Source organism: Hemibagrus wyckioides, linkage group LG24 (genome assembly GCF_019097595.1).
Source record: "Hemibagrus wyckioides isolate EC202008001 linkage group LG24, SWU_Hwy_1.0, whole genome shotgun sequence".
In the NCBI taxonomy this organism is placed as follows: Eukaryota; Metazoa; Chordata; class Actinopteri; order Siluriformes; family Bagridae; genus Hemibagrus; species Hemibagrus wyckioides.
The window spans coordinates 12737456-12763232 of NC_080733.1; the positions used below are offsets into that span (position 1 = coordinate 12737456).

Genomic DNA, 25777 nt, shown 5'->3' on the forward strand with positions numbered 1-25777 from the left:
AAATTCCTTTATAACTGAAGAATGTACACAGGCACACACTTTTGATTAAAAGACATTTGTTAAATGAAACCCAAAATCGATTGTGTCAAATAAAATAACTTAAATTTAAACTTAGGCAATATTATATAACAATTACACTCCAACAACAGAATTGCGATCAAAGTTGTGATTTTGTTGAACTATTTTGGTGAAATAAATTCCGATTGGTGACTTAATGATGGATTATATGAATTATAGGTTTTCTTGAAAGGCTAGTTGGTTTATACGATTTCAGATTAAAATGTTTTGTGATACTGAGCCTTCACTGTGATCACCTGACCCTGTAGTCTGTCAGTATAAAGCAGAAGAGGCCTTGAATGCACTGTAGATGCAGATACTGACAAGTCTCTCACACACACACACACACACACACACACGTCCCCTGAGAAAATTAAATATTGATCACTCTGAGAGAGGGAGACGACAGGGCAGATAAGACGTGAGCATTAAAGGAAATAAATAAATAGACATATCAAGGGAGAAAAGAGGACAGGCAATTCCACTCGAATAGATGGACAGTTTTTCTCTCTCACACCCCTTAGAAGACATTTATGTCTAAAGAAAAGCTTGAAGGCAAAGATTAATGCTCTGGTAAACAAGAAAGGAAGGTATTCTGGGAACATAAAATGATCATCTACAGAAATTTGGAATTGACTGGATTTTCTCTGAGATGTCGATATTTTAGAGAACGCATCTATATAACAAATGCTATTGGATTTGTACCACATAAAGTTGTGTCAGAAGTGCACACACCTCTCAGCTGGAAAGAGAAGTTTTGATAACGAAAATAAACAGCTGAAATACCTTGTGCTAGATCTCTTCAACCTCCCAGGCATCAGTGCTATTTAACACCTCTTTGCATGCACTGAACTCACTGGCTTATAGTGTTTTATTACTTTTCTATTATACAGTAAGAAGTCGGTCATAAATATGCGCTCGGTGTCTCAACCCGAAAATTTCCTCATGCGTGACCTATTCGTGCCCTCCCCGTCTCCGATATATATTAAGCGTCCTCTCGGATTTCTCCAACAAAACAATGTCTATGTTATCATTCAGTGAGGCAGTAAATTCTAGACTAGAGCGCTCATAAATGCCAAATATTTGCCTATATAGGATTACACACGTTATAAAGATGGAAGGAGCAGAAGGCCAGTTTATTAATGCAACTTATTATTTTGGAGCGTAAAGGTATCTGTCCTGGCAGGTACTGAAACACGGCATTCAGAGAGAACAGAATGGGAGAAAGTGTCACATTTCAGGCAGAGTGAGAGGGGATAGACATTTCATAAACATTAATACATCTAGATTGAAATTAATAAGTCTGAAACAACAGTATGGATACAGGTGCACATTTGTCTATATTACCCTGGATGTAAAAGATTGGACTGTAAATAATCTGACAAATGCATGCCATGTTCAGCACACCTGACAGACAGGAAGTCTGGTCAGAGCCGTGTAGCAGCTTTTGCTACAGCTGTGTCACAAATGCTGTTCTATCAAGCATACAGTGCACTACTTAGGTTCTACAATGATGTTATGTAGTGAGTATATGTTTGGAAAAGGAAGCTGTTTGGGGTTTGGTCTGGGTAGAGAATTTTTCTGTTTCTCATACTTAGCCTAACATAGCCTAAAAAAGCCTAAAAAACCTTGACTGTAAGAAAGATTGAATAGCAGAAAAAATCAGATATAAACAAGAATGAATCAGAAACAATATTATTGATAGGCAAAAGTTTCCTCATCTGTGTCAAAATAAAATTAAAAGGCACATTATTTTACATAACTTCAATTCCAGTGCAATTATTAAAGCTATTTGACAGCAGTAATTTATCTGTATATATGTGAAATAGCTCAGTAATAAAATCAGCTGTTTGTACTCTGTATAATTATATAGATTGCAGTTCAGGGGCTGAGCTTCCACACTGCACTCACCTCATCTGGGCTGGAGGCCTGATATGTTCGGTTGGCATCGCTGAAGTCCTGGTCAGCCTCCGTGCCCTCGGGCTCAGCGCTGGCACCGTTAGCCCGGGATTCGTAGACAGGTGTGACATTGTGGCACAAGGCGATGGCCTTCACAGCCTCGTTAATGCGACTGCTCACGCTCTTGCGCACCTTGGGCGCGGATGGTGGTGCCTTATGGGACGGCGTAGAGCTGGCACTGTTGCCATTAGACACAGCCGAGCTCACCTGCAGAATACTCAAATCTCAATGACATGCTCTTATCCTAATAGATAAATTGGCTTGTAATTACTGCAAAAAGGATGAGGAAGAAAAAAAGATGATGGCAATTATACCAGTATAAGAAGCAAACCTCAACCAGCAAGGTGCATCTAATAATTTAATAATATAATCTATTTAATGTGTTATATCATAAAGAGAAGCCAGTGCATGCTCATGTTCATGTCATGTTCTGAACTACCAGCTCAATTCCCCACTGAGGGAGATGCAAAGACACATCATTCATCTTTCTCCTGTCATAACGGTCCATGAGGGCTGCAACCACCAGCTGCTGTGTGTGTACCAGTGTGTGTGTGTGTGTGTGTGTGTGTGCGCGAGTGTGTCTGATGAGGGAGGCTCTGCTCCACTAGAGCGGGTGATTTCTCCCGATTAGCCCCTTTTCCCTCAGAGAGTTCCACAGAGGAGCAGAGATGACAGGCTTCAAACTGAAACCATGCACAACAAACTCACACACTCATAGGCATAAAAATGGGAGAGCTCAGGCAACATGTGGACTTCAACTGGTCACTGTTTAACCTCTGGCTTTATGTGAAGGAAAAGCTGTTGAACTCCCACTTGGAAGGTTGTCCCAACACCACCAAGTGTAAGCCTTTACACATACATTACAGCATAGTGGAATTCTTTTCTTCACATATCCCAGCTGAGGAAGCTGGGGGTCAGAGTGCAGGGGCAGCTATGATATAGCACCCCTGGAGCAAGGGGTATGTGTTAACAGTGGAGCTTGGTGGTGCTTGGGCTTGAACCTCGAACCTCCGATCTACAAACCAGAGCGTTATTCACTTGAGTCACCAATGCACAGCTGTGTTTAAAAAAATATAAATAAGAATAATAAATAAATAATAATAATTTATTGAAGAAAAGCAACACTAAGAAAACAGTAAGGGCAAAGTTCACTATAACCACCATGACCTCAATTTATTTTTTAAGGGGACAAAGACACCACATTCCCACCCACCTGGTTTAAGACCAAACTTAATGGATGAACAGGACAAAAGTAACATGACCACTACCAGAAGCACATATATTATGTCCTTTCCCCTTCAGTGAACTGGCTTCATTGTCAAGCAAAATATATTAGCATTTTTTAAGAATCTGCACTTTTCGGCTTTTCCGGTTAAAGCTGTGTCTAAACCATAATGTTAGACTCTCCTGTTCTCGCTGTCTCCTGTGTCCTTACAATTTTTGGAAAATGATGATGAGACATTTGAGTGAACACACAGGTCATCTTTCCTGTTTTCCAAGCCTTCTCCTTGACCCAGCACTACACACACGACTGCAGTCATCTCAGCACTGAGCAAATAAATGAGCGCTTATCAATAACCCACATTATGTTTATTGATGCCTGTCTAATTCAATTTCACCAGGATTTCATTACACGCCGTCTGAAGTGCCCTCTAGGGGAACAGATATAACAAGGAAAAGATAGATTGCTGTGGCTGTTACAGTTCCAGTTAATCTGCCAGTCACATCATCATCTCTGTAATGTATGTTGTGGCATAAAAATCAATGAGGTCTATGGCTTATGCACACGCATTCATGTGCTGATGAACAACAATGTTGAGAAACTAACAGATATGTGGAGTGAATCTAACATGGATCCAAATGTATTCATAACAGATTATAGTAGATTAAATGTTATAACATTCACTTAACCCCGTTACCTGAACACAATCAGTACTATGAAATATTTCAAGTCACATGATGAAGAGGAAGGAAGCCTCACCAGAACTTTCTGAAGAAAAGAAAGTTCTCTCAATCTTTTTTCTTTCTTTTCAATGTTATTTTGACTCTTGAGGTATCAACAAGATGTCTAGTCCTGCCTTTTACTCATCTTTTTTTTCCCTGACATTCCCTTAAAATATACTTCAAGCCGGAGAAAGCTACTCTAGAAAAGTTTGGATGAAATCCAAAATCTTTGACATGAATGTATAAAGCAACATCTCTACATGACAAACAGGAAGGAAGCTATTAGAGGCTAAACAAAAGTAAAGGACAAAACCTTTGACCTTGACTCTGTATGGATCAATGCCAAAATCTAATTAGTTCATCTACTGGACACAATGATAACTCCATAGAAATCAGACAAGCATTCAGCCATTCATTACTAACAATAATCACAGACGAAAATATTTAAAGAAAACTTTTTAAGTCTTGAACGTTACTCAACCCTGTCACTTTCAATCAGGTAAATTGTTTAAGAGCCATCATCAGCAGACACCTTGTGAAATAAAATAGAGAGACGGTGTTGACTGGGATGGATTCATTGTTTTTTTGAATAGGTAAATGCATCTGTTTCTTAGTTTTAAATGATGAAATTTGATAAGGCTCAGTGACAGTGCAATCATGTATTCAACCCTTTACACAAACCAATAACAAATCCTTCCAACAAATCCTTGTTCTGTCTCACCTGAGCATATGACTGTATAATATGGCTCTGGATCTCGTCCATGGTGTCCATCCCATATGACACGGTGCCCAGATGGAGTCTTTTAAACACCATTTCATTCTGAGTGAGGGTGCCTAAGAAAACAAAAGCAAAACAATGAACCTGGTATCACAGCTATGTGCACATACAGTCCAATAAACCATGAAGTGTCTGACTGCTGAAAAAACCTCAATGCATTCATTCATACAGGAGTAACCACATGAACCTGTGTATAATAGGTTAAAATATCCTTGCATTAATCGATCATGGGCTTTAGATTATGTTAAGGGAATGCCATAAAAATCCAAGTATATGATCTTTTATTATAGAAATGCTAACATAATTAATGTATTCATTTAAACCTGTGATTTTAATCAATCACAGTTATAGAAAATCAATCACCTTCTGAGCAATTAGGATCGAGAATTGGTGTAGAAATGAAAACCTAAGCAAGTCGACTGGAAAGCCATCTAACATGCTGAACTAATGTGACAGGATTCTCGTTGTCATAGTGACATGATGCTGCGTTTTTGACAGGTGTATAAATTTGGCATATAATCAGAGATTAAAAATCTAATTATATCCACTTTGTGAGAAGTCAGATGACAAGTCAGGACTTGATTAATCCTTAAAGAGTTCTACTTGGATGTCGGTACCTGTCTTGTCAGTGAGCAGGTAGACGAGGCGGCCGAGCTCTTCGGGGATGGTGCTGGTTCTCACCACAGTGCCAGGGATATTCTCGTCCTTCATTATGATCCAGCCGTATGCTGACTTCCCCATGTCTAGATTCACTCTCAGACTAAACACGAATACATAACAGAAATAGTTTGCTAAGGGAGGAACAAAGTGTGCCACTAGAGGCCGAGAGACACGTTTGGAAAAGCAAGTATTTCACTGGAGTCTTATTTACTGCAATGGAGAGCTCTGCCTTTGCTAATTTTGGTGATACTGCATCCAGAGGATGTGACAATATGAGCAAAGCTAAATATTACAGAGTCTAGCCAATTAAGAGAGACATTTCCTGAGAGGAAAGAGTTTTTTCACACCACATGATGCACAGGACCACATGAAGGTCCTCATTGTTACTGTTCTATGTACACCGATCAGGCATAATATTATGACCACCTGCCTAGTATCTAGTGCTGGTCCCCCTTTTGCCGCAAAATAGCCCTGACCCGTCAAGGCATGGACTCCACTAGATCCCTGAAGGCGTGCTGTGGCACCAAGATGTTAGCAGCAGTTCCTTTAAGTCCTGTAAGTTGTGAGGTGGGGCCCATGGAGGACTTAAAGAATACTTACAGGACTGAAAGGGCAGACTGGGAACACCACACAAGAGCTGCAATTTTGGATATGCTCTGATCCATTTTTCAACTTTGAGGACAAAATGTTCAGCTGCTGCCTAATATATCCCACCCACTAACAGGTGCCATGATGAGGAGATAAATCAGTGTTATTCACTTCACCTCTCAGTGCTCATAATGTTATGCCTGGTTGGTGTATAGATGGATATAAAACAAAATGCAGTGAGCTAGTGGGTCATGAACAAATAAATGGAATAATGTAACTAAACTGTATATTTTTCCATCAAGGGAACATTTTTCACATCTTTAGGCTCCAAACACAGCAGGGTCTAAATCTGTGTCTGCTGTGCAAGAGGTGTGTTTAAAACATCTGAAACTGTAGTATAGTTCATAGAGAAGACACTGCATGTTTTAGTTCTGCTATAACAGTCATATTACGATGAGCGTAGAGTGGATATAATAAGGCAGGTCTACCTGATGGGGATGATGTAAGAGAAGAGCACCACGAAGCGGAACAGGTTGCGGAACCAGGGCCCGATGAAACCCTGCAGAGCCACCATGACGATCGATAGCACCAGCTGGGCCAGGAACAGGGCTTTAGTCAGACGATTTAACTCCAGGTCCAACAGGCCCACCTGAGAGAGCGCAAAACGATAGAAAGAGATAGAAAGTGGGTCATTATGCTTTTTTTATTTTTTATTAAAATGTATTTATTTCTTTTCAATATCAGCATCCTGCTTGGAAAACTGCTTGCATGTTCAGATGTATGGATGTGCATTTTCCCTGACTGATTAGTTTAAATGTGCTGGGAGTTAAAGATGGACTGTTTTAGGTGCCAGAAAGCTGAATTACAAAATATATATATGAAAATATAACATGCAGTCACAGGAAAATAATCAGTGATAGAGAGGCGTGTTGTGGTGTGAACGTGAAGTAGAAGCTCATTATTTTTCTACAACAGCAGGAACTATTTTATCCCTTTTATTTCACAAGATTGCAAATGATTCCATTTTGATTCACTATTTTTTATCTTACATAAGCATTAGTTTCTTTTTTTTGCTCTTTTAAACCTAATAAGAGGGAAAAATACAACAACAAAAGCTGAGACAAAGCTGAAAGCTTTTTACAAAGCAAGCAGTGACACAGGAAACTCCTTCCAAAAACTATATAAAGTCTCATCACAGAAAACTTCACCAAAACAATAACACACCTTTCAAATAAATAAACAAACAAACAAACAAACAAACAAACTGGATCAACTGTCAGCATTTTAATCCGACCTTTTTGACCAGCCCATGTTAATAATTCATTAAATAAAAATAGTGAATAACAATGACCAGCTACCTGAAAATAGAATACAAACCTGAGCAATCTCTGAACCCCAGCAAGACTAAAACACAAGAAGTTCTCATGCTGTGTGTGTGTGTGTGTGTGTGTGTGTGTAGGCAGAGATGAGTGGCATTTCTGCATAAACCTCCCCTCTTGTTGCTGCTGCTTAATGAAAACACTGGAGGAAAAATAGGAAAAGGAAAAGTGGAATGCTTCCATACAGGAATGGCCTTTGGACAAAAGAGGCTTTCGCTTTCCCTTTCATTTTCAAGTGTGCCCCTCAGCCAATGGAATATGTGGGAAAATTATGTCAAAAAAGAAGTCTTCCTCCTTTTTCTTTCTGCTAAGACCAGCAGCAGAGCCTCCCAACACAGAGCTCTTTCATCTAAGAACGCTAACAAAAACAGCAACACATAACTCGGCCCTCTGTGGAAAAAAAAAAGAGGGCTGCTTGAAAAGGACAGGGGGAAGGGATTGTAAGAAAAGAAGAAGAAAAAAAAAATGCCAGCGAAAACTTTGCTCGTCATGTCCCGAACCCAAGAGAACTAAGCAAACTGGGTGAGCAGTGACTGATTTATCAGCTGTGGTTTAACACCCTCTGCTGCTCCCAGCCGCCCTGCTGCCTCACTTCATGCTTCATGCTTGAGCTAGTGGGGAAAATAGGGGATGGGGGGATTAAAATGAAGAAAAATTTACACAGAAGACATCGTTCCCAGCTGAAAGCGAAGAATCTCCTTTTATAAAGGCAAAACAATGAGGAGCTAAGTTTTTTTTTTCCCCCCTTTCCTCCTTAGCGAGGCTGGATCGGGATCGGATGAAGTCATTATTCATTCAACCCGAGAGGAAAAAGAGCCTCAATTACCTCGAGCTAAAGATGCTATCAATGAATACGGAGTGCATATTTTACTCCATTCATCCCGGGCCCATTTAAAGTGAAAGGAGCGGCTCAACCTACCGTCGCTGTCCGGTGTTTCGTGTGTGAAATCTGATGACGACTTTGTACACCGCGGCATGAATATTCATGACGCGAAATCCATCAACTATATTGAGCCTGAGACTGAGTGTGTTTCAACAATATGGCATTGTAGCAGTGAACCGGTGTACTCGCTACCAGCAGAATGCAATAATGCTGGGTCACTGTATACTCAAATACACACAAATCTCCCGTGAACTGAGAAAAGTACAGGAAGATCATCGGTTCAGTTGTACTAATATACCGCAATATTTAACAACAGCATTTACAGAAATCAGATGTAGATTAAGATCCCTAAAGAGCAAGCAAGAAAGAAGAGTGGCGAGGAACAGCTTCCTGACATGCCACCTTAACCGTAACCAGACCCAAAAGGAAACACATCCTCGAGTTACACCTGAGAGTGAGATTAGAAATCATTACTGTATACTCTGTATCTACAGGACGTTCAGTATGAGAAGACTGTGAATAAGAGCACCGTCTTTATGGTTACAGCAGAAGTCTAATGAGATTATCTACTGAAACAACCGTACATCTTGGGCATAATTTATTAGGAATTTTAGAAAGTCTTCAAGATGGTGGGCTTTGACATTTCCCAGAAACATAACAAGCTGCCTTTGGTTTTAACTTTAAAAAATGAGAAAAGAGAGAGGTTGGTGAGGGAACTACTGTTTGTTGCTGCTATAATCTGAGTGATGAACAACTTTCATAGATGCTGTAAACATCACTATTACTATAAATAAATGTTTAAGTGTCGATATTAAATAAATACCAATAGGTCTGGTACAAAATAAAAAGAAAGATGGTGTTACAGAATTTACTTCAGGATTGTACTTCCTGTGGAAGCTTCATCCTTCCACCTCTTTACCTTTTCCTACAGTGCACTCCATCATTTTTCTATTCTTTACATTAAACACCACTTACTCTGGTTACTGGTTGCATTGTTAAACGCTGCAGTGAGAGTTCATACAAGATCCAGGAAAATAGATCACATTACCGGTTTGAGGTTTTAAGGGAATTTTACTTTAAGTACTGAATGATTTAATTCAGTGACGAGTTTCTGAAATATTGTTTTGTAAACCATAAGAGATCAGGTGAAGCAGCTTTTAGCCATTACTGCCCCCCCTAAAATCTGGACCTTTTTAACCTTTTGAAATTAGACAATTGCCTAATATTCCTATTTTTAAAAAGCATTTGAAGACATCATTTTAACTTACATTTTAAGTTATATCTTGATTCATGTATTTTGTCCTTTAGCTATTAATTTATAATAATATTTAAACTTTAAACCATATTTTTATATTATTATTATTATTATTATTATTATTATTATTATTATATATTAATAGGATTATTTATATTATATTATATCCTGATTTTATACTTTTACCTTCTTGATTCTTATTGTTCTTGATTTGTAAAAACAAATAAATAAATAGTAAAATAAATGTGATGCACTTTGAGCTGCATTTTATGTGGAAAAGGGTGCTAATAAATTAATAATAATAATAATAATAATAATAATAATTATTATTATTATTATTATTATTATTATTAAAAGTAGATGATCAGGTGTTAAAATCTAGTTTTATAGACACTTTCTTTTCTATCCATTTTTTTCTCTGTAATCAAATCATATTTACTGCTTTAGTGTTTTTAATGTACTTTGTTAGCAAACCTGCTTTTTGCTGTATTGCTCACCAGTAACTATTGTGCACCAGTAACAGGCAAGCGTGTAGTAAATTGCAACTGTCTGTAAAACATTGAATTGACTCAGAAAACTAGTAATCGTTATAGCAACATGTTCCCAATGCTCTAAACTCTTCATTACCCCTCAGCAGAAGGACATTAAGTGCTTATGTTCAATCGTTCTCTTACAAAGGCACAATCTATCTATAGCACTGTCATGTCACTCAAACTGATGGCAGTGCCTTCACTGAGAACACCATTTTACAAAAGCAACACACACTCACGCGCACATGCACACACATGCGCACACACACTGTAAACTGATAGCTGACATGCTGTCAGCAACTTTGCGTGAGGGCTTTGTGCGAGCAGTGTCACAACAGATTATAAGTGGCGAACGCGTTCTCTGTGACTTTTGCCGCGTCGTATCGATTGTTGGCCTGCCATCTCACACTCTCTGTCGGCACTCCTGACATCATCTCCTTCACATATTGGATTCCACTCCATCGGAAAGCTTACAAAAATCAGTGGGGCTCTCGGTCGACGTGCAGCCTCAGCAACTTAGCTAAAGTGTCCGCTTTCAAAACCGAACCAAACCCTCCCAAGCAAGCAGGAATGGGGTCATGATGGAAACATGAACTCCATGAAGCACTTGCTGCTACACTCTTAATAACACTATAAACGTCTGGAGAAGTTTTAAGTTCAATCCTAGTAACAGTCAGGGTGGCTGATAAATAATGTGTAGTCAGGTATCCATATATGGCAGTCTAATCTAAGGCGTAATCAGGTAACTATACATGGCAGTCTAATCCGAGGCGTAGTCAGGGTAAGCATACATGGCAGTCTAATACGAGGCGTAGTCAGGTAAGCATACATGGCAGTCTAATACGAGGAGTAGTCAGGGTAAGCATACATGGCAGTCTAATCCGAGGCGTAGTCAGGGTAAGCATACATGGCAGTCTAATCCGAGGCGTAGTCAGGGTAAGCATACATGGCAGTCTAATCCGAGGCGTAGTCAGGGTAAGCATACATGGCAGTCTAATCCGAGGCGTAGTCAGGGTAAGCATACATGGCAGTCTAATCCGAGGCGTAGTCAGGTAAGCATACATGGCAGTCTAATACGAGGCGTAGTCAGGTAAGCATACATGGCAGTCTAATACGAGGAGTAGTCAGGGTAAGCATACATGGCAGTCTAATCCGAGGCGTAGTCAGGGTAAGCATACATGGCAGTCTAATCCGAGGCGTAGTCAGGGTAAGCATACATGGCAGTCTAATCCGAGGCGTAGTCAGGGTAAGCATACATGGCAGTCTAATCTGTGGCGTAATCAGGTAAGCATACATGGCACTCTAATCTGTGGCGTAATCAGGTAAGCATACATGGCAGTCTAATCCGAGGCGTAGTCAGGGTAAGCATACATGGCAGTCTAATCTGTGGCGTAATCAGGTAAGCATACATGGCACTCTAATCTGTGGCGTAATCAGGTAAGCATACATGGCAGTCTAATCTAAGGCGTAATCAGGTAACTACACATGGCAGTCTAATCCGAGGCGTAGTCAGGGTAAGCATACATGGCAGTCTAATCCGAGGCGTAGTCAGGGTAAGCATACATGGCAGTCTAATCCGAGGCATAGTCAGGTAAGCATACATGGCAGTCTAATCTGTGGCGTAATCAGGTAAGCATACATGGCAGTCTAATCCGAGGCATAGTCAGGGTAAGCATACACGGCAGTCTAATCTGTAGCGTAATCAGGGTAAGCATACATGGCAGTCTAATCTGTAGAGTAATCAGGTAAGCATACATGGCAGTCTAATCTGTAGCATAATCAGGTAAGCATACATGGCAGTCTAATACGAGGCGTAGTCAGGTAAGCATACATGGCACTCTAATCTAAGGCGTAATCAGGTAAGCATACATGGCAGTCTAATCTAAGGCGTAATCAGGTAAGCATACATGGCAGTCTAATCTAAGGCGTAATCAGGTAAGCATACATGGCAGTCTAATCTAAGGCGTAATCAGGTAAGCATACATGGCAGTCTAATCTAAGGCATAATCAGGTAAGCATACATGGCAGTCTAATACGAGGCATAGTCAGGTAAGCATACATGGCACTCTAATCTGTGGCGTAATCAGGTAAGCATACATGGCAGTCTAATCTAAGGCATAATCAGGTAAGCATACATGGCAGTCTAATCTAAGGCATAATCAGGTAAGCATACATGGCAGTCTAATCTAAGGCGTAATCAGGTAAGCATACATGGCAGTCTAATCTAAGGCGTAATCAGGTAAGCATACATGGCACTCTAATCTGTAGCATAATCAGGTAAGCATACATGGCAGTCTAATACGAGGCGTAGTCAGGTAAGCATACATGGCACTCTAATCTGTGGCGTAATCAGGTAAGCATACATGGCAGTCTAATCTAAGGCATAATCAGGTAAGCATACATGGCAGTCTAATCTAAGGCGTAATCAGGTAAGCATACATGGCAGTCTAATCTAAGGCGTAATCAGGTAAGCATACATGGCACTCTAATCTGTAGCATAATCAGGTAAGCATACATGGCAGTCTAATCTGTGGCGTAATCAGGTAAGCATACATGGCAGTCTAATCTAAGGCGTAATCAGGTAAGCATACATGGCACTCTAATCTGTAGCATAATCAGGTAAGCATACATGGCAGTCTAATCTGTGGCGTAATCAGGTAAGCATACATGGCACTCTAATCTGTGGCGTAATCAGGTAAGCATACATGGCAGTCTAATCCGAGGCGTAGTCAGGGTAAGCATACATGGCAGTCTAATCTGTGGCGTAATCAGGTAAGCATACATGGCACTCTAATCTGTGGCGTAATCAGGTAAGCATACATGGCAGTCTAATCTAAGGCGTAATCAGGTAACTACACATGGCAGTCTAATCCGAGGCGTAGTCAGGGTAAGCATACATGGCAGTCTAATCCGAGGCGTAGTCAGGGTAAGCATACATGGCAGTCTAATCCGAGGCATAGTCAGGTAAGCATACATGGCAGTCTAATCTGTGGCGTAATCAGGTAAGCATACATGGCAGTCTAATCCGAGGCATAGTCAGGGTAAGCATACACGGCAGTCTAATCTGTAGCGTAATCAGGGTAAGCATACATGGCAGTCTAATCTGTAGAGTAATCAGGTAAGCATACATGGCAGTCTAATCTGTAGCATAATCAGGTAAGCATACATGGCAGTCTAATACGAGGCGTAGTCAGGTAAGCATACATGGCACTCTAATCTAAGGCGTAATCAGGTAAGCATACATGGCAGTCTAATCTAAGGCGTAATCAGGTAAGCATACATGGCAGTCTAATCTAAGGCGTAATCAGGTAAGCATACATGGCAGTCTAATCTAAGGCGTAATCAGGTAAGCATACATGGCAGTCTAATCTAAGGCATAATCAGGTAAGCATACATGGCAGTCTAATACGAGGCATAGTCAGGTAAGCATACATGGCACTCTAATCTGTGGCGTAATCAGGTAAGCATACATGGCAGTCTAATCTAAGGCATAATCAGGTAAGCATACATGGCAGTCTAATCTAAGGCATAATCAGGTAAGCATACATGGCAGTCTAATCTAAGGCGTAATCAGGTAAGCATACATGGCAGTCTAATCTAAGGCGTAATCAGGTAAGCATACATGGCACTCTAATCTGTAGCATAATCAGGTAAGCATACATGGCAGTCTAATACGAGGCGTAGTCAGGTAAGCATACATGGCACTCTAATCTGTGGCGTAATCAGGTAAGCATACATGGCAGTCTAATCTAAGGCATAATCAGGTAAGCATACATGGCAGTCTAATCTAAGGCGTAATCAGGTAAGCATACATGGCAGTCTAATCTAAGGCGTAATCAGGTAAGCATACATGGCACTCTAATCTGTAGCATAATCAGGTAAGCATACATGGCAGTCTAATCTGTGGCGTAATCAGGTAAGCATACATGGCAGTCTAATCTAAGGCGTAATCAGGTAAGCATACATGGCACTCTAATCTGTAGCATAATCAGGTAAGCATACATGGCAGTCTAATATGAGGCGTAGTCAGGTAAGCATACATGGCACTCTAATCTGTGGCGTAATCAGGTAAGCATACATGGCAGTCTAATCTAAGGCGTAATCAGGTAAGCATACATGGCAGTCTAATCTAAGGCGTAATCAGGTAAGCATACATGGCAGTCTAATCTAAGGCGTAATCAGGTAAGCATACATGGCACTCTAATCTGTGGCGTAATCAGGTAAGCATACATGGCAGTCTAATCTAAGGCATAATCAGGTAAGCATACATGGCAGTCTAATCTAAGGCATAATCAGGTAAGCATACATGGCAGTCTAATCTAAGGCGTAATCAGGTATGCATACATGGCAGTCTAATCTAAGGCGTAATCAGGTAAGCATACATGGCACTCTAATCTGTAGCATAATCAGGTAAGCATACATGGCAGTCTAATACGAGGCGTAGTCAGGTAAGCATACATGGCACTCTAATCTGTGGCGTAATCAGGTAAGCATACATGGCAGTCTAATCTAAGGCGTAATCAGGTAAGCATACATGGCAGTCTAATCTAAGGCGTAATCAGGTAAGCATACATGGCAGTCTAATCTAAGGCGTAATCAGGTAAGCATACATGGCACTCTAATCTGTAGCATAATCAGGTAAGCATACATGGCAGTCTAATACGAGGCGTAGTCAGGTAAGCATACATGGCACTCTAATCTGTGGCGTAATCAGGTAAGCATACATGGCAGTCTAATCTAAGGCATAATCAGGTAAGCATACATGGCAGTCTAATCTAAGGCGTAATCAGGTAAGCATACATGGCAGTCTAATCTAAGGCGTAATCAGGTAAGCATACATGGCACTCTAATCTGTAGCATAATCAGGTAAGCATACATGGCACTCTAATCTGTAGCATAATCAGGTAAGCATACATGGCACTCTAATCTGTAGCATAATCAGGTAAGCATACATGGCAGTCTAATACGAGGCGTAGTCAGGTAAGCATACATGGCACTCTAATCTGTGGCGTAATCAGGTAAGCATACATGGCAGTCTAATACAAGGCGTAGTAAGGTAACCATATACGGCAATCTAATCCGAGGCATAGTCAGGAAAGCATACATGGCAGTCTAATCCGAGGAGTAGTCAGGTAAGCATACATGGCAGTCTAATCTGTAGCGTAATCAGGTAAGCATACATGGCAGTCTAATCTGTAGCATAATCAGGTAAGCATACATGGCAGTCTAATCTGTAGCGTAATCAGGTAAGCATACATGGCAGTCTAATCTGTAGCGTTATCAGGTAAGCATACATGGCAGTCTAATATGAGGTGTAGTAAGGTAACCATATACGACAATCTAATCCGAGGTGTAGTCAGGTAAGCATACATGGCAGTCTAATCCGAGGCATGATCAGGTAAGCATACATGTCAGTCTAATCTGTAGCGTAATCAGGTAAGCATACATGGCAGTCTAATCTGTAGCGTTATCAGGTAAGCATACATGGCAGTCTAATATGAGGTGTAGTAAGGTAACCATATACGACAATCTAATCCGAGGCGTAGTCAGGTAAGCATACATGGCAATCTAATCCGAGGAGTAGTCAGGTAAGCATACATGGCAGTCTAATCCGAGGCATGATCAGGTAAGCATACATGGCAGTCTAATCCGAGGCGTAGTCAGGTAAGCATACATGGCAGTTTAATCCGAGGCGTAGTCAGGTAACCATATACGGCAATCTAATCCGAGGTGTAGTCAGGTAAGCATACATGGCAGTCTAATCCGAGGCATGATCAGGTAAGCATACATGGCAGTTTAATCCGAGGCGTAGTCAGGTAAGCATACATGGCAGTCTAATACGAGGCGTAGTCAGGTAAGCATACATGGCAGTCTAATACGAGGCGTAGTCAGGTAAGCATACATGGCAGTCTAATACGAGGCGTAGTCAGGTAAGCATACATGGCAGTCTAATACGAGGTGTAGTCAAGTAAGCATACATGGCAGTCTAATCTGAGGCGTAGTCAGGTAAGCATACATGGCAGTCTAATCTGAGGCGTAGTCAAGTAAGCATACATGGCAGTTTAATCCGAGGGGTAGTCAGGTAAGCATACATGGCAGTTTAATCCGAGGGGTAGTCATCTGAGCTAGGTCCGAAATGACGTCTTATACATTATGCACTTACACTATGTACTCTATTGGTAGCATGGTCTAAAATGGTATTTTGAGAACTCCGAGTCCGCCTCTGAGTGGACACATTACAGGGTCTTAAAAAAAAACTTCTCATCTATTCTAAGTACCTGTTAGTCCCACCCATGCCCTGGTAGCCCCGCCTCAACCACAAAGTGTATAATGTGTCCAACATTCCACATTTAGTTCCACATTTCCACATATTCAGAATTAATTCACTATTCATTTCAATCTTCATTCAATTCATTCTCATTTCAACACAAACACAGAGCATGCAAAAAATAACAAGATAAATAAATAAGCCCACCTTGTTCTTTGACTGAGATGTGTTCAATACACTCCTCATCTCCTTTCCAGTGTAAATGACAACACCAATTACAGTACCTGAAAAACAAAAAGACATGCACTTAAAGCTCACACTGATAACTGAGTAACTGAATAAAAAGATATTTTGGTCAACATATCTTAACCAGAGAACAAGATATGCCTGTCTCTTTTGCTCTCTAAAACTGAGTACTACAAAAAAAAGATGATAAACATATATATTTTTCCTGACCATGTCAAAGAGGTGACACTTTTTCTTAGGGAAGCTATTACGCTCCTTGCATAGGGACTATATTACCTACACATTATGGTCACGTGACCCACTAACCATCAAGTCCAAATTGCAAGGCTCTTTCAACAAGCACCTACAATAAAGCACAAAATAATCAGTTTGAATTAAAATGAGGTGTACAGTATGTAGTATGCAGGCATTTTTGTGTGCTGACCAAGATGAAAACCCTGCCACTGCAGAAAACTTATCCTCTGGATTCACATCATGAGCAAGGGTACTGATCCTAATTCCTAGCTCTCAGTTTTTCTGCATTGCGTTAATTGGCAAATTCATTGACGTAAACAAAAACAGATAGCGTATGCAAGGAGATCTTCAGTATTTCCAGTGCACTTTACAAACCACTCAAGTCCTTGTCTGTGGTGCAATTTAGTTCTTTAAATGGAGCAGGACTGATGGGGATATCCTTTTCCATCTGCAGGGATCTTGTGTTGAGTCTGGATGATGTCAGGAGCCTAAGTTTGAGGATAGACTCTGATCAAGGACAGGCCAAGGGGTAGCAAAGAGCTAGAAGAAACCTCAAACCTCGGGAGAACCGAGCGAGGATAAGCCACAGATCGATGAAGAGGTGATTGTTAACACAAGCAGGAGGCCTTTAGGGAAAGTTATAGCTATAGTGCTCGATTAGGATCAGGTTCGGATCTTGTGGCTGTCGTAGACGGCAGGGAAGTCGTAGCGGCGAGGCTGATCCGAGATCTGTTCTTTTCGGATGAAGTTTTGTATCAACACTAGTGAGAGACGACACTTTAGCTCCCATTAACGGCTCATCGGATTTCTACACATTTAGGCTAAGTGAAAATCAGAATCGCCGCAGAAAATATGGAAGATGTCAGCTAAACATTGAAGTGTCAGCTTCACCGTGCTCTAGACAGCACTGTTGAGAAACTACTGTTGATCTTAGTATATGTGCATTTCTAGAATTAAATAATACGTAAAATATAAAATAAAATAAAATAAAATAAAATAAAATAAAATAAAATAAAATAAAATAAAATAAAATAAAATAAAATAAAATAAAATAAAAGAGAAGCAGGTTTGCTCACCTGATGCGACCACGGTGCTGGCCCAAAGGGTGTTCTCAATGCTCAGGCTTTCATGGATAGGAGGGTCACAGTCCTCCTAGGGGAAATAAATAAATAAATAAAAATTTAGAGGTGGGAAAAATGCTAACAAGAAGATCCTAGAAGGTAGGGGGAAAAAAAGAAACTACAGAATAAATTAAATTTTTTGGGGAAAAAATTAAACAATATTTGTTGACATAAAAGACAATCTAGCAAATCATATACATACCATGTCTGCCTGCTAGTCTGTCTGTCTGTCTATCCATATTAATATTCCCCTGCTCATAAATTCTTTCTTTCTTTCTTTCTTTCTTTCTTTCTTTCTTTCTTTCTTTCTTTCTTTCTTTCTTTCTTTCTTTCTTTCTCTTTCTTTCTTTCTTTCTTTCTTTCTTCAGAGAAAGAAACAGGAAGACATCATAATAATAACAGCCATGTGGCCAGGAACTGCTTGGAATCTGCTGGATTTTTCAAAGGTTCCACAGTATCACATTAAACAGTACAAAGAAAAACATACATGTACTACCTCCTGAGGATTAGGACATGGCTAAATTATGCAGAAAAATATATTAAAACGTGGCACTCACTGAAATACTTCCAAAAAGGGAAAAAAATAGGTTGCATTTTTTAAAGGACAGAAATAAATTATAGAACATCCTACTATTGTCCACACATGAGCACTTCAGAAAGCATCATGCAGAAAGCATCATTGCCTGGACACACTGAATTTGTTTTCACCCTCTGTCTGCATCTGTAAAGCTGATGGTACCCTGCAGCCAGATAATAAGCATCCTTTATTCCAGCATTTAGTCAAGCTAAACTAGCTCTGTCATGCTTGCGTAATATTATAGGAATTTACAACCAGCAGAGACCATGTTGGCAGGATGAAAAGAAATAAAAGGAATGGTGCGGACCACAGACTCTGTTTAAGATGATAGAATAAAGCCAACATAACTAGAAATCACTTTAGAGGGCACAGTTTTCCCAGTAACTCAGGATAAAAACATGTTATACAAACTAGAATGAATATGTTGTATGAATCAGAAAAGAAACAGTCCCTAGTTACAAACTTGGCTTTTAATGAGCTAATATCTTCAACTTAATTTTTCCTTAAATAATTAATGTGTTTATGCTCTGAATGGATGACTGTTTTATTATATTTGGAAAAAAAAGCCAGTATACAATGACCTGTAATTTTATCACGCACCATTTAAAAATTGCGATAGAACATTTCGAGGCAGATCTCGTCCGTTCCTTATATCTTTTTACACGTGTTATAAATTCACATTCACTGTGGAAGCACAGCAGATGGCTTAAGGGCACAGCCAGGAGTTTTGTGACACCTATGACACACACCCACACTGCTCTTAAATGCAGGCATATGATGACAAAGCATCAGGGGTCGATCTGGTTACAGATCGAATGACTTTTCTGATATGATAACTATGACAGCTCAGCAGAGATGTGCTGCTTATGTTTAAAGGTAAAAACAGCATCAGCGAAGGTTATTTGGACAGATGTATCCTGACATTGTCAGTGATGTGAGCACAGTGAATCAGTGTCAGCTCTTTGCAAGTAAAGTTTAATATTTACATTCGCTACATTTGGCAGACGCTCTTATCCAGAGCGATTATAATGTCTGTAGATATCCAAAAAAGCTGTGTCAATGAGCAAGTGTTTCACAGCATATCCTGGTGCTAGAGCCAGGAACGTTCTGATCCTGGATCAGCCCTTTGGGGTCGAGCTTTCGGATATGTGTGGGGCTCAGGAGGGTGAGTCAGCGCAGGAAGTGATCTCCATCGTCTGCCTGCTGTGTGGCCAAGAGTGAAGACTGTACACAAAGACAGGCTTTGTGTAGGGGCTCCCTCTCCTTTTCTCCCTTTGCGCTTTCTTTCTCTCTTTTTCAGCACTAATCTGATGTTAATAAGGAGCTCGGCACAGCCGGTGGACATGGGCGGAGCCGAAATAGCCCGTGATGTCATCTAGATTGGAGAAGACCAGCTCTTTTGCACTTTTACACAAATGCTTTTCCAATTAAAAAAAAAAAGAGATTTATTTTAAAAATCTGCACGTCTTTTATAATGGTTCACGTGCATTCATTCTTCATTTCATTGTTTTTCCCTCACTCCACAACACTTTCTTACCCTAGTAAAATTCCCTTCAAAACTGTGTATGTCCAGCTGAGGCTTCTGAGCGTATACATATGCACTGATGGAGAACAAATCCTGCAAGAAGAAGAAAAACAAACACACAAGAAAATGAGTTAAACATAAAAAAAACTTTTAGGCAGGATTATTTCACTAGGCTAAATACTAAAGACCAGGTTTACACCATGGTACCTCTCACAGACATGCAGCATTACTGTTCTAAGCTAATGTAAAAGATAGAGATGACCAGTGGGACAAATCTTCTTGTCAGATACGTCAAAACATTTAAAAACTGCTAAAGTAATGCATTCCAACCATTTCCAAATTGTCAGTATGCATATACTAGTGATGTTACAATGATACAGATAGAAAGACAAAATCATTACGCTTCGCTTGTGAAATTAGGCTTGGGGGAGGGGAAAGATTGATTTTTATTTGTTTAGCCAAATGAATGATTTCCTGATACTAATATTAATTTAGTGAGATGCTTTTCTTAGGGGCCTAGAATATAAATCCACCTTCTTGCATATTCAGGCTCAATCCCATTTGGCTTCCTGTTTACTTCATACACACCATTACTGTCCACATTAATAGAATCAGACGTGCAACTGCTCATCTATAGAATCAGCTTGTGACTCTCGATATGACCTGGTGTTTGGTGCCAGACAGGCTGGTTTAACTCTTACAGTAACTTTTGAGAGTCTCAAGAGTTTACACAGAATGGTACACAAAATAAAAGCTGTTCATTGAGAGGCAAATGTGTGGGTTTAAATGCCTTGTAGATACAGGAGGAGAAGTCAGATGAACAGGAAGCCTAATGTAACTCACTCTATACAACTGTGTTGAGCAGAAAAGCATCACAGAATGCTCAATATAAACAGCTGAAGACTGGAACCTGTTTTTTTTCCAAGTCTTCAATCTGCAGTTTTGTAACCTCAGATTTATGGAGAAGAGCCCCATGTGCTTTTGACCACCTGTATCTACATGATTTTATACGTTGCGCTGGCATGAGTGAGCAAGTTAGTCTCGATTTATAGTAATATAACAGTGTTGAAGAACTTACTCAGTGGCAAATAATAACAATCACTCACTCAAAGAAAAAATATGACTCCAATAACTGCTTTACAAAAGTTAATTACTGAAATGCGATATCACTTTTAGGAAATGAAACTTAAAATAAAAGGTAATTTAGCCGATTTTTAAATGAAAAAAATGAAATAAATAATAGACAGAAAAATGAGAAAAATGAAAGGGGTGGATTTTATTTTGCCTTTGAATATTTAGACAACTTTAAGTAGCACTCGGACAGTTTTACTAACAACAACAATGACCGAATGGACAACTGAAAAGCTAACATTGGCTGTCCGGGTTATGAAATAAAATAAAAACCTGTCTTAGTAAGGGCTTGGGCTAGTACAAACCACCACAACAGCATCGATAGCATCGTTTCTACAGTGTGCGTGTGAAACAGTAATTACTTAATTAGGAAAATAATAAATAATTTCTTCCATATTTGGATCGTAAAAGCAACTTTTACAATTTGTTCTTTATATTAATAGTGCATCAAGGAGAAAAAATGACAGTCGACCGATGACTGTCGAAAACAATTAAGTAATATGTTGCACTTGAAATTAACTCGAAATTAATTACATATGGTAATTAACAAATTAAACAAACTGCTATAGTCTCTATAAAATAATCCACATTTATCAGAGTTTAAATGCAGGGAAACATTTCCAGCTAGAGAATATTTAAAAGTCAAGGCCGCAGGAAACCCTATCCAGCTGCTCCAACTCCCTCAGCGCACCAATCATTTGACGGCTTGCTGAAATTTTAATTCTGTGATCGCATTAAGTGGTTTTGGAAAGACAAATACAAATCTGAACTGGTGGATGGGTGTCATCTCAAACCCGGATGGCACTGAGGAGACAGATTCGGCCTGTGTCTTCGGCTCAGGTTACGGGCTCGTGTGTAACAAATGCTCCGGCTGGCGAATCAGATTTACGACCATATCAAACATGAGCCTCGGATGGAAGGGAACATCTGATGGAGGAAAAGCGTGCGGGACGTGGTGATAGAGTTACCGCTCAAAGTAACAGCGGCAGCTCTGGTTCTGCTGTTCTGATTCGCTGGTGATTGATGGTTCATTTTCAGTCAATGTGGCTCAAAAAAATTTATGTGCAGGAACATCATATTGATTTTTGACTTGTTATTATGTGTGTGCATGTGTGTGTGTGCGCATGTGTGTGTGTGTGTGTGTATAGTAAAGTTATATACACAAAATACACAACAGGTTTTATCTGAAGTTGGCCTTTTTTACACATAACTCAATGACTCAAGAAACTCTAAAGTCTGGTCATGGCTGAATATTGAAACATAAATAATAATAAAAAATTATAAAGAATATGACTATAGCATAGATATAAATTACATTTACAGTGGGAAAAAAATCAATTGAATAAAAGCATCATCAACCTCCATCTTTTTAGTTTGATCTCTGACCTAAAAAAAAAAAAAAAAACACTCAAAACAGCTTCATCGCTCTTCGTGACTGATCACCGTCTGGTCTTACATAAATGCTGAAATAATCACTGACTATTTCAGCAATTTTTTATTTTTTTGGGGGACATTTTTATGCCCCCTTGTGACAAGAAACGGCTTGCAAGTAACTAAATTAGGAAAATAATGCACTTAACGTCAGGAGACTACACATAAGCACAGATCATAAAAATTTTATATCTACCAGGAGTGGAGAAAAAGAACAATATACATTTTATTAAAAGTGTTATTTATTTATTTGTTTTGTATAATTCGTTTTTTTTATATAATTGAGTAGCTTGTGTGTATAATTTTTCTTCTCGGTATTTATTTTATTATTTATTCAACTGATTTCCCCTCATCCGAGATAATTAAATATGCACCATGTTTATTTTTTTGCACATGAAAATAAATAAATAAAGAATTGTGTAGGTGAGGGTCACCAAACGTTCTCTGTTGCCTCGTGTCGTGTATGATGAAGATACACTTACCCCCAGCGCAGGTAGTCGTTGAGTGCAGGCAACGGCGACCTTCAGTTTCCAGTCTGTTTCTCCATCGAGCTGATCCGTTCTGATAAAGCACGCTCCTGGGAAACATAAACGCATTCACTGATTTAATAAATCTCTACGAGCCTTTCAGTTCAGTGCATCGGCGCTGCCACTAAAGCGTGAGGAGAAGTGATGAAGTTTTTTAAACCAAGTTTTGATCTATAGAGCACGCATCACCTAACTGTCCTTTATTGTCCTGATAAATGAGGAACTCCTGATGAGGCTGAAGGGCAGATGATGGACAAGGGACATCCGTTAAGGGATAACCTCCAGCCTCGGCGAGTGATCAATAATAACAATCATTTGCTTAGAGTGAGTGAAGCAAACACAGCTTTTGGAGGGAGCTGACTCACAGAAATGGAAAAATGAGAATGGATAATAATTCATAATTCTTATAGAGAGGGGACGATTAGGCTGATTTAAATAATCTGACACACACATTAGGACACACTGCAGCCATATTGGCACATGGAAGATGGATGGAAAAAGCTATAATCCCTTAGTTTCCGTTACTCTACCCTGAAGGTTTGAACCGTTTGCATTCGAGTCACCTTTAATCCAGTTACTGACTTTCCGAGCGCGACTGTATCCAAAAGAGCTGACCTGTGAATTAATTCATATCATAAAACTAGAAAAGACTTTGAAATGCACTCAGATACGACAACAAAAATTTGCAAAAAAGTGCTCTGATGGTAAACATTACATTAACATTACATTCCAATACATTAAATGATTGCTAACTAACAACCTCCTGAAGCTATTCTGCCACAATAAGCCCTTTGTTTTGGTCAAAATAATCATCACTGTTGTAAAGAAACTTCAAGGGGTTTGTAAGTTAGCTGTAATGTAATAAGAGAGTCTTTAGAAAAGACATAAAGAACATACCGGACTTTTCTGTAGTTCTTAGAAAGATCAAATCAGCTGGAACTCTCTGATTCTGTACAAGGTCACAGGGTAAGACAAGATCCAGACAAGATCGCATGAAAAACAGCAAAAAATAAAAAAAAATACATAAAAATACTACATTGAATTTGAGTAAATAAAATTAAAATAAAAACTATTAATATACTTTAAAAAAATATATATTGTTAGATAAATAAACCATTTAAAAACAAATAATCCAGCAAACGGGGGTGAATGTTCATCATGATTTTGGCCAAATTTCTTAAATCAGGTGTCCCTGATTGATATTCTTTGGCATTTATGACAATTTTTATTCACAGATTTTTTGCACTTCCTTTCTCTCTAGCTAGGATTTTTATTTTTTAAAACATCCTTTTTCTCTGACATTTTTCAGATTTTGTCTCACTCTTCCCCCCCTCACTTTTCTATTTTTCCATTTCTCTGACACCTTCCTCTCTTTCTCCTGATCTTTTATTCTTTGCTTCTGTCTTTTTTTTCTGTCTTGCCTGTTTCCTCCTTCCTTCCTTTCCTTCTTGCTTCCTTCCTCCATCTTGTCCTGGCACGATTTCATTCTCATTCCCCTTTTCTCTTTTTTGTCCACATCTTTCTTTTTCCTGTCTTGTTCTTTTTTTTTCCTCTTCTCCATTTTGTTCATCTCTCTTCCTCTTTGTTTCCCTTTTTTGTTCACAGTTTCTCTTATTTGTCTCACATATTATTTCCTTTCAATGACTCCTTTTTCCTTCTTTCCTTTCATTGCTCCATCAATTTCACTCCTTTGCGAGCGTGATGTGTCTGAGTCAGGAAACGTAACTCAGCGGCCGTGATATTGGCCGATTTTGTGGATGTCTTGTGTATGATCTCTATAGAAGCTGTGGTTTTCTGGCACACATGCCTGTATGAAGCCGTCAGGCTATAGGTGTGAGATCACAGCACAGTAACTTTACTCTCACTATAGCATAGGCTCTGAATAATTGAGCAAGGTCACATGTGACACAAGCAATTACAGAGAGCTGACCACAAGCTGTGAGAAACATGATGCACAATAAAAAGTATGACAGGATTTCATGAGACGGATCACATGGACGTTTAGTCCTGTGCTGACAGAAAAAAGGGGGGGGGGAATGAGGGCAGAGGATAAAAACCTTTTCAATGATGATGAGGTCTCCAACTTGTATGTCTGAGCTCTTCACTTGAACTTTCCCTGAGAAGGAGAATCATAAAAGGGCAATGAGCTAACAAATCTAACAAAAATATTCGAGGCAGATGATATGCAAAGAATAAAAGTCGACAGGGAAGATAATCTCTTGACAGGGAAAATAAACCCCTCTGTAACGGCTTGGTTTTTTTTTCTCTTCTTATAGCATAGCAGTTTCTATAGAAAAGACACATTATTTATCACTTATCCACTTCTAAACAAAATTCATATTCAGTATCTAAACCATTCAGACATAACATTATGACCACCTACATAATATTGTGTTGGTCCCCCTTTTGCTGCCAAAACAGCCCTGACCTACTGAGTCATGGACTCCACTAGATCCCTGAAGGTGTGCTGTGGTATCTGGCACCAAGATGTTAGCAGCAGATCCTTTAAGTCCAGTAAGTTGCAACTTACAGGATTTGAAGGTTACTTACAGGACTTATAGGGTACTTTTGATAGATACTGACCACTGCAGACCGGGAACACCCCACAAGAGCAGCAGTTTTGGAGATGCTCTGATCCAGTCGTCTAGCCATCACAATCTGGCCCTTGTCAAACTCTTGCCCAT

The 25777-nt window shown here is 39.6% G+C and overlaps 1 protein-coding gene across 3 annotated transcripts in view; it reads right to left on the minus strand.

Moving 5' to 3' along the window:
- atp9b (ATPase phospholipid transporting 9B) overlaps positions 1–25777 on the minus strand; it is a 43400-nt gene that overhangs the window by 8964 nt on the left and 8659 nt on the right. For all 3 annotated transcript variants that reach the window (XM_058377812.1, XM_058377810.1, XM_058377811.1), the window contains 10 exons: positions 25151–25209; positions 23991–24042; positions 23049–23143; positions 20017–20097; positions 17858–17933; positions 16509–16585; positions 6475–6635; positions 5356–5498; positions 4682–4794; positions 1969–2223 (listed from right to left, as the gene is read on the minus strand). In XM_058377812.1, coding sequence (XP_058233795.1) covers positions 1969–2223; positions 4682–4794; positions 5356–5498; positions 6475–6635; positions 16509–16585; positions 17858–17933; positions 20017–20097; positions 23049–23143; positions 23991–24042; positions 25151–25209 — 1112 coding nt within the window. The remainder of the gene's footprint in view (positions 1–1968; positions 2224–4681; positions 4795–5355; positions 5499–6474; positions 6636–16508; positions 16586–17857; positions 17934–20016; positions 20098–23048; positions 23144–23990; positions 24043–25150; positions 25210–25777) is intronic.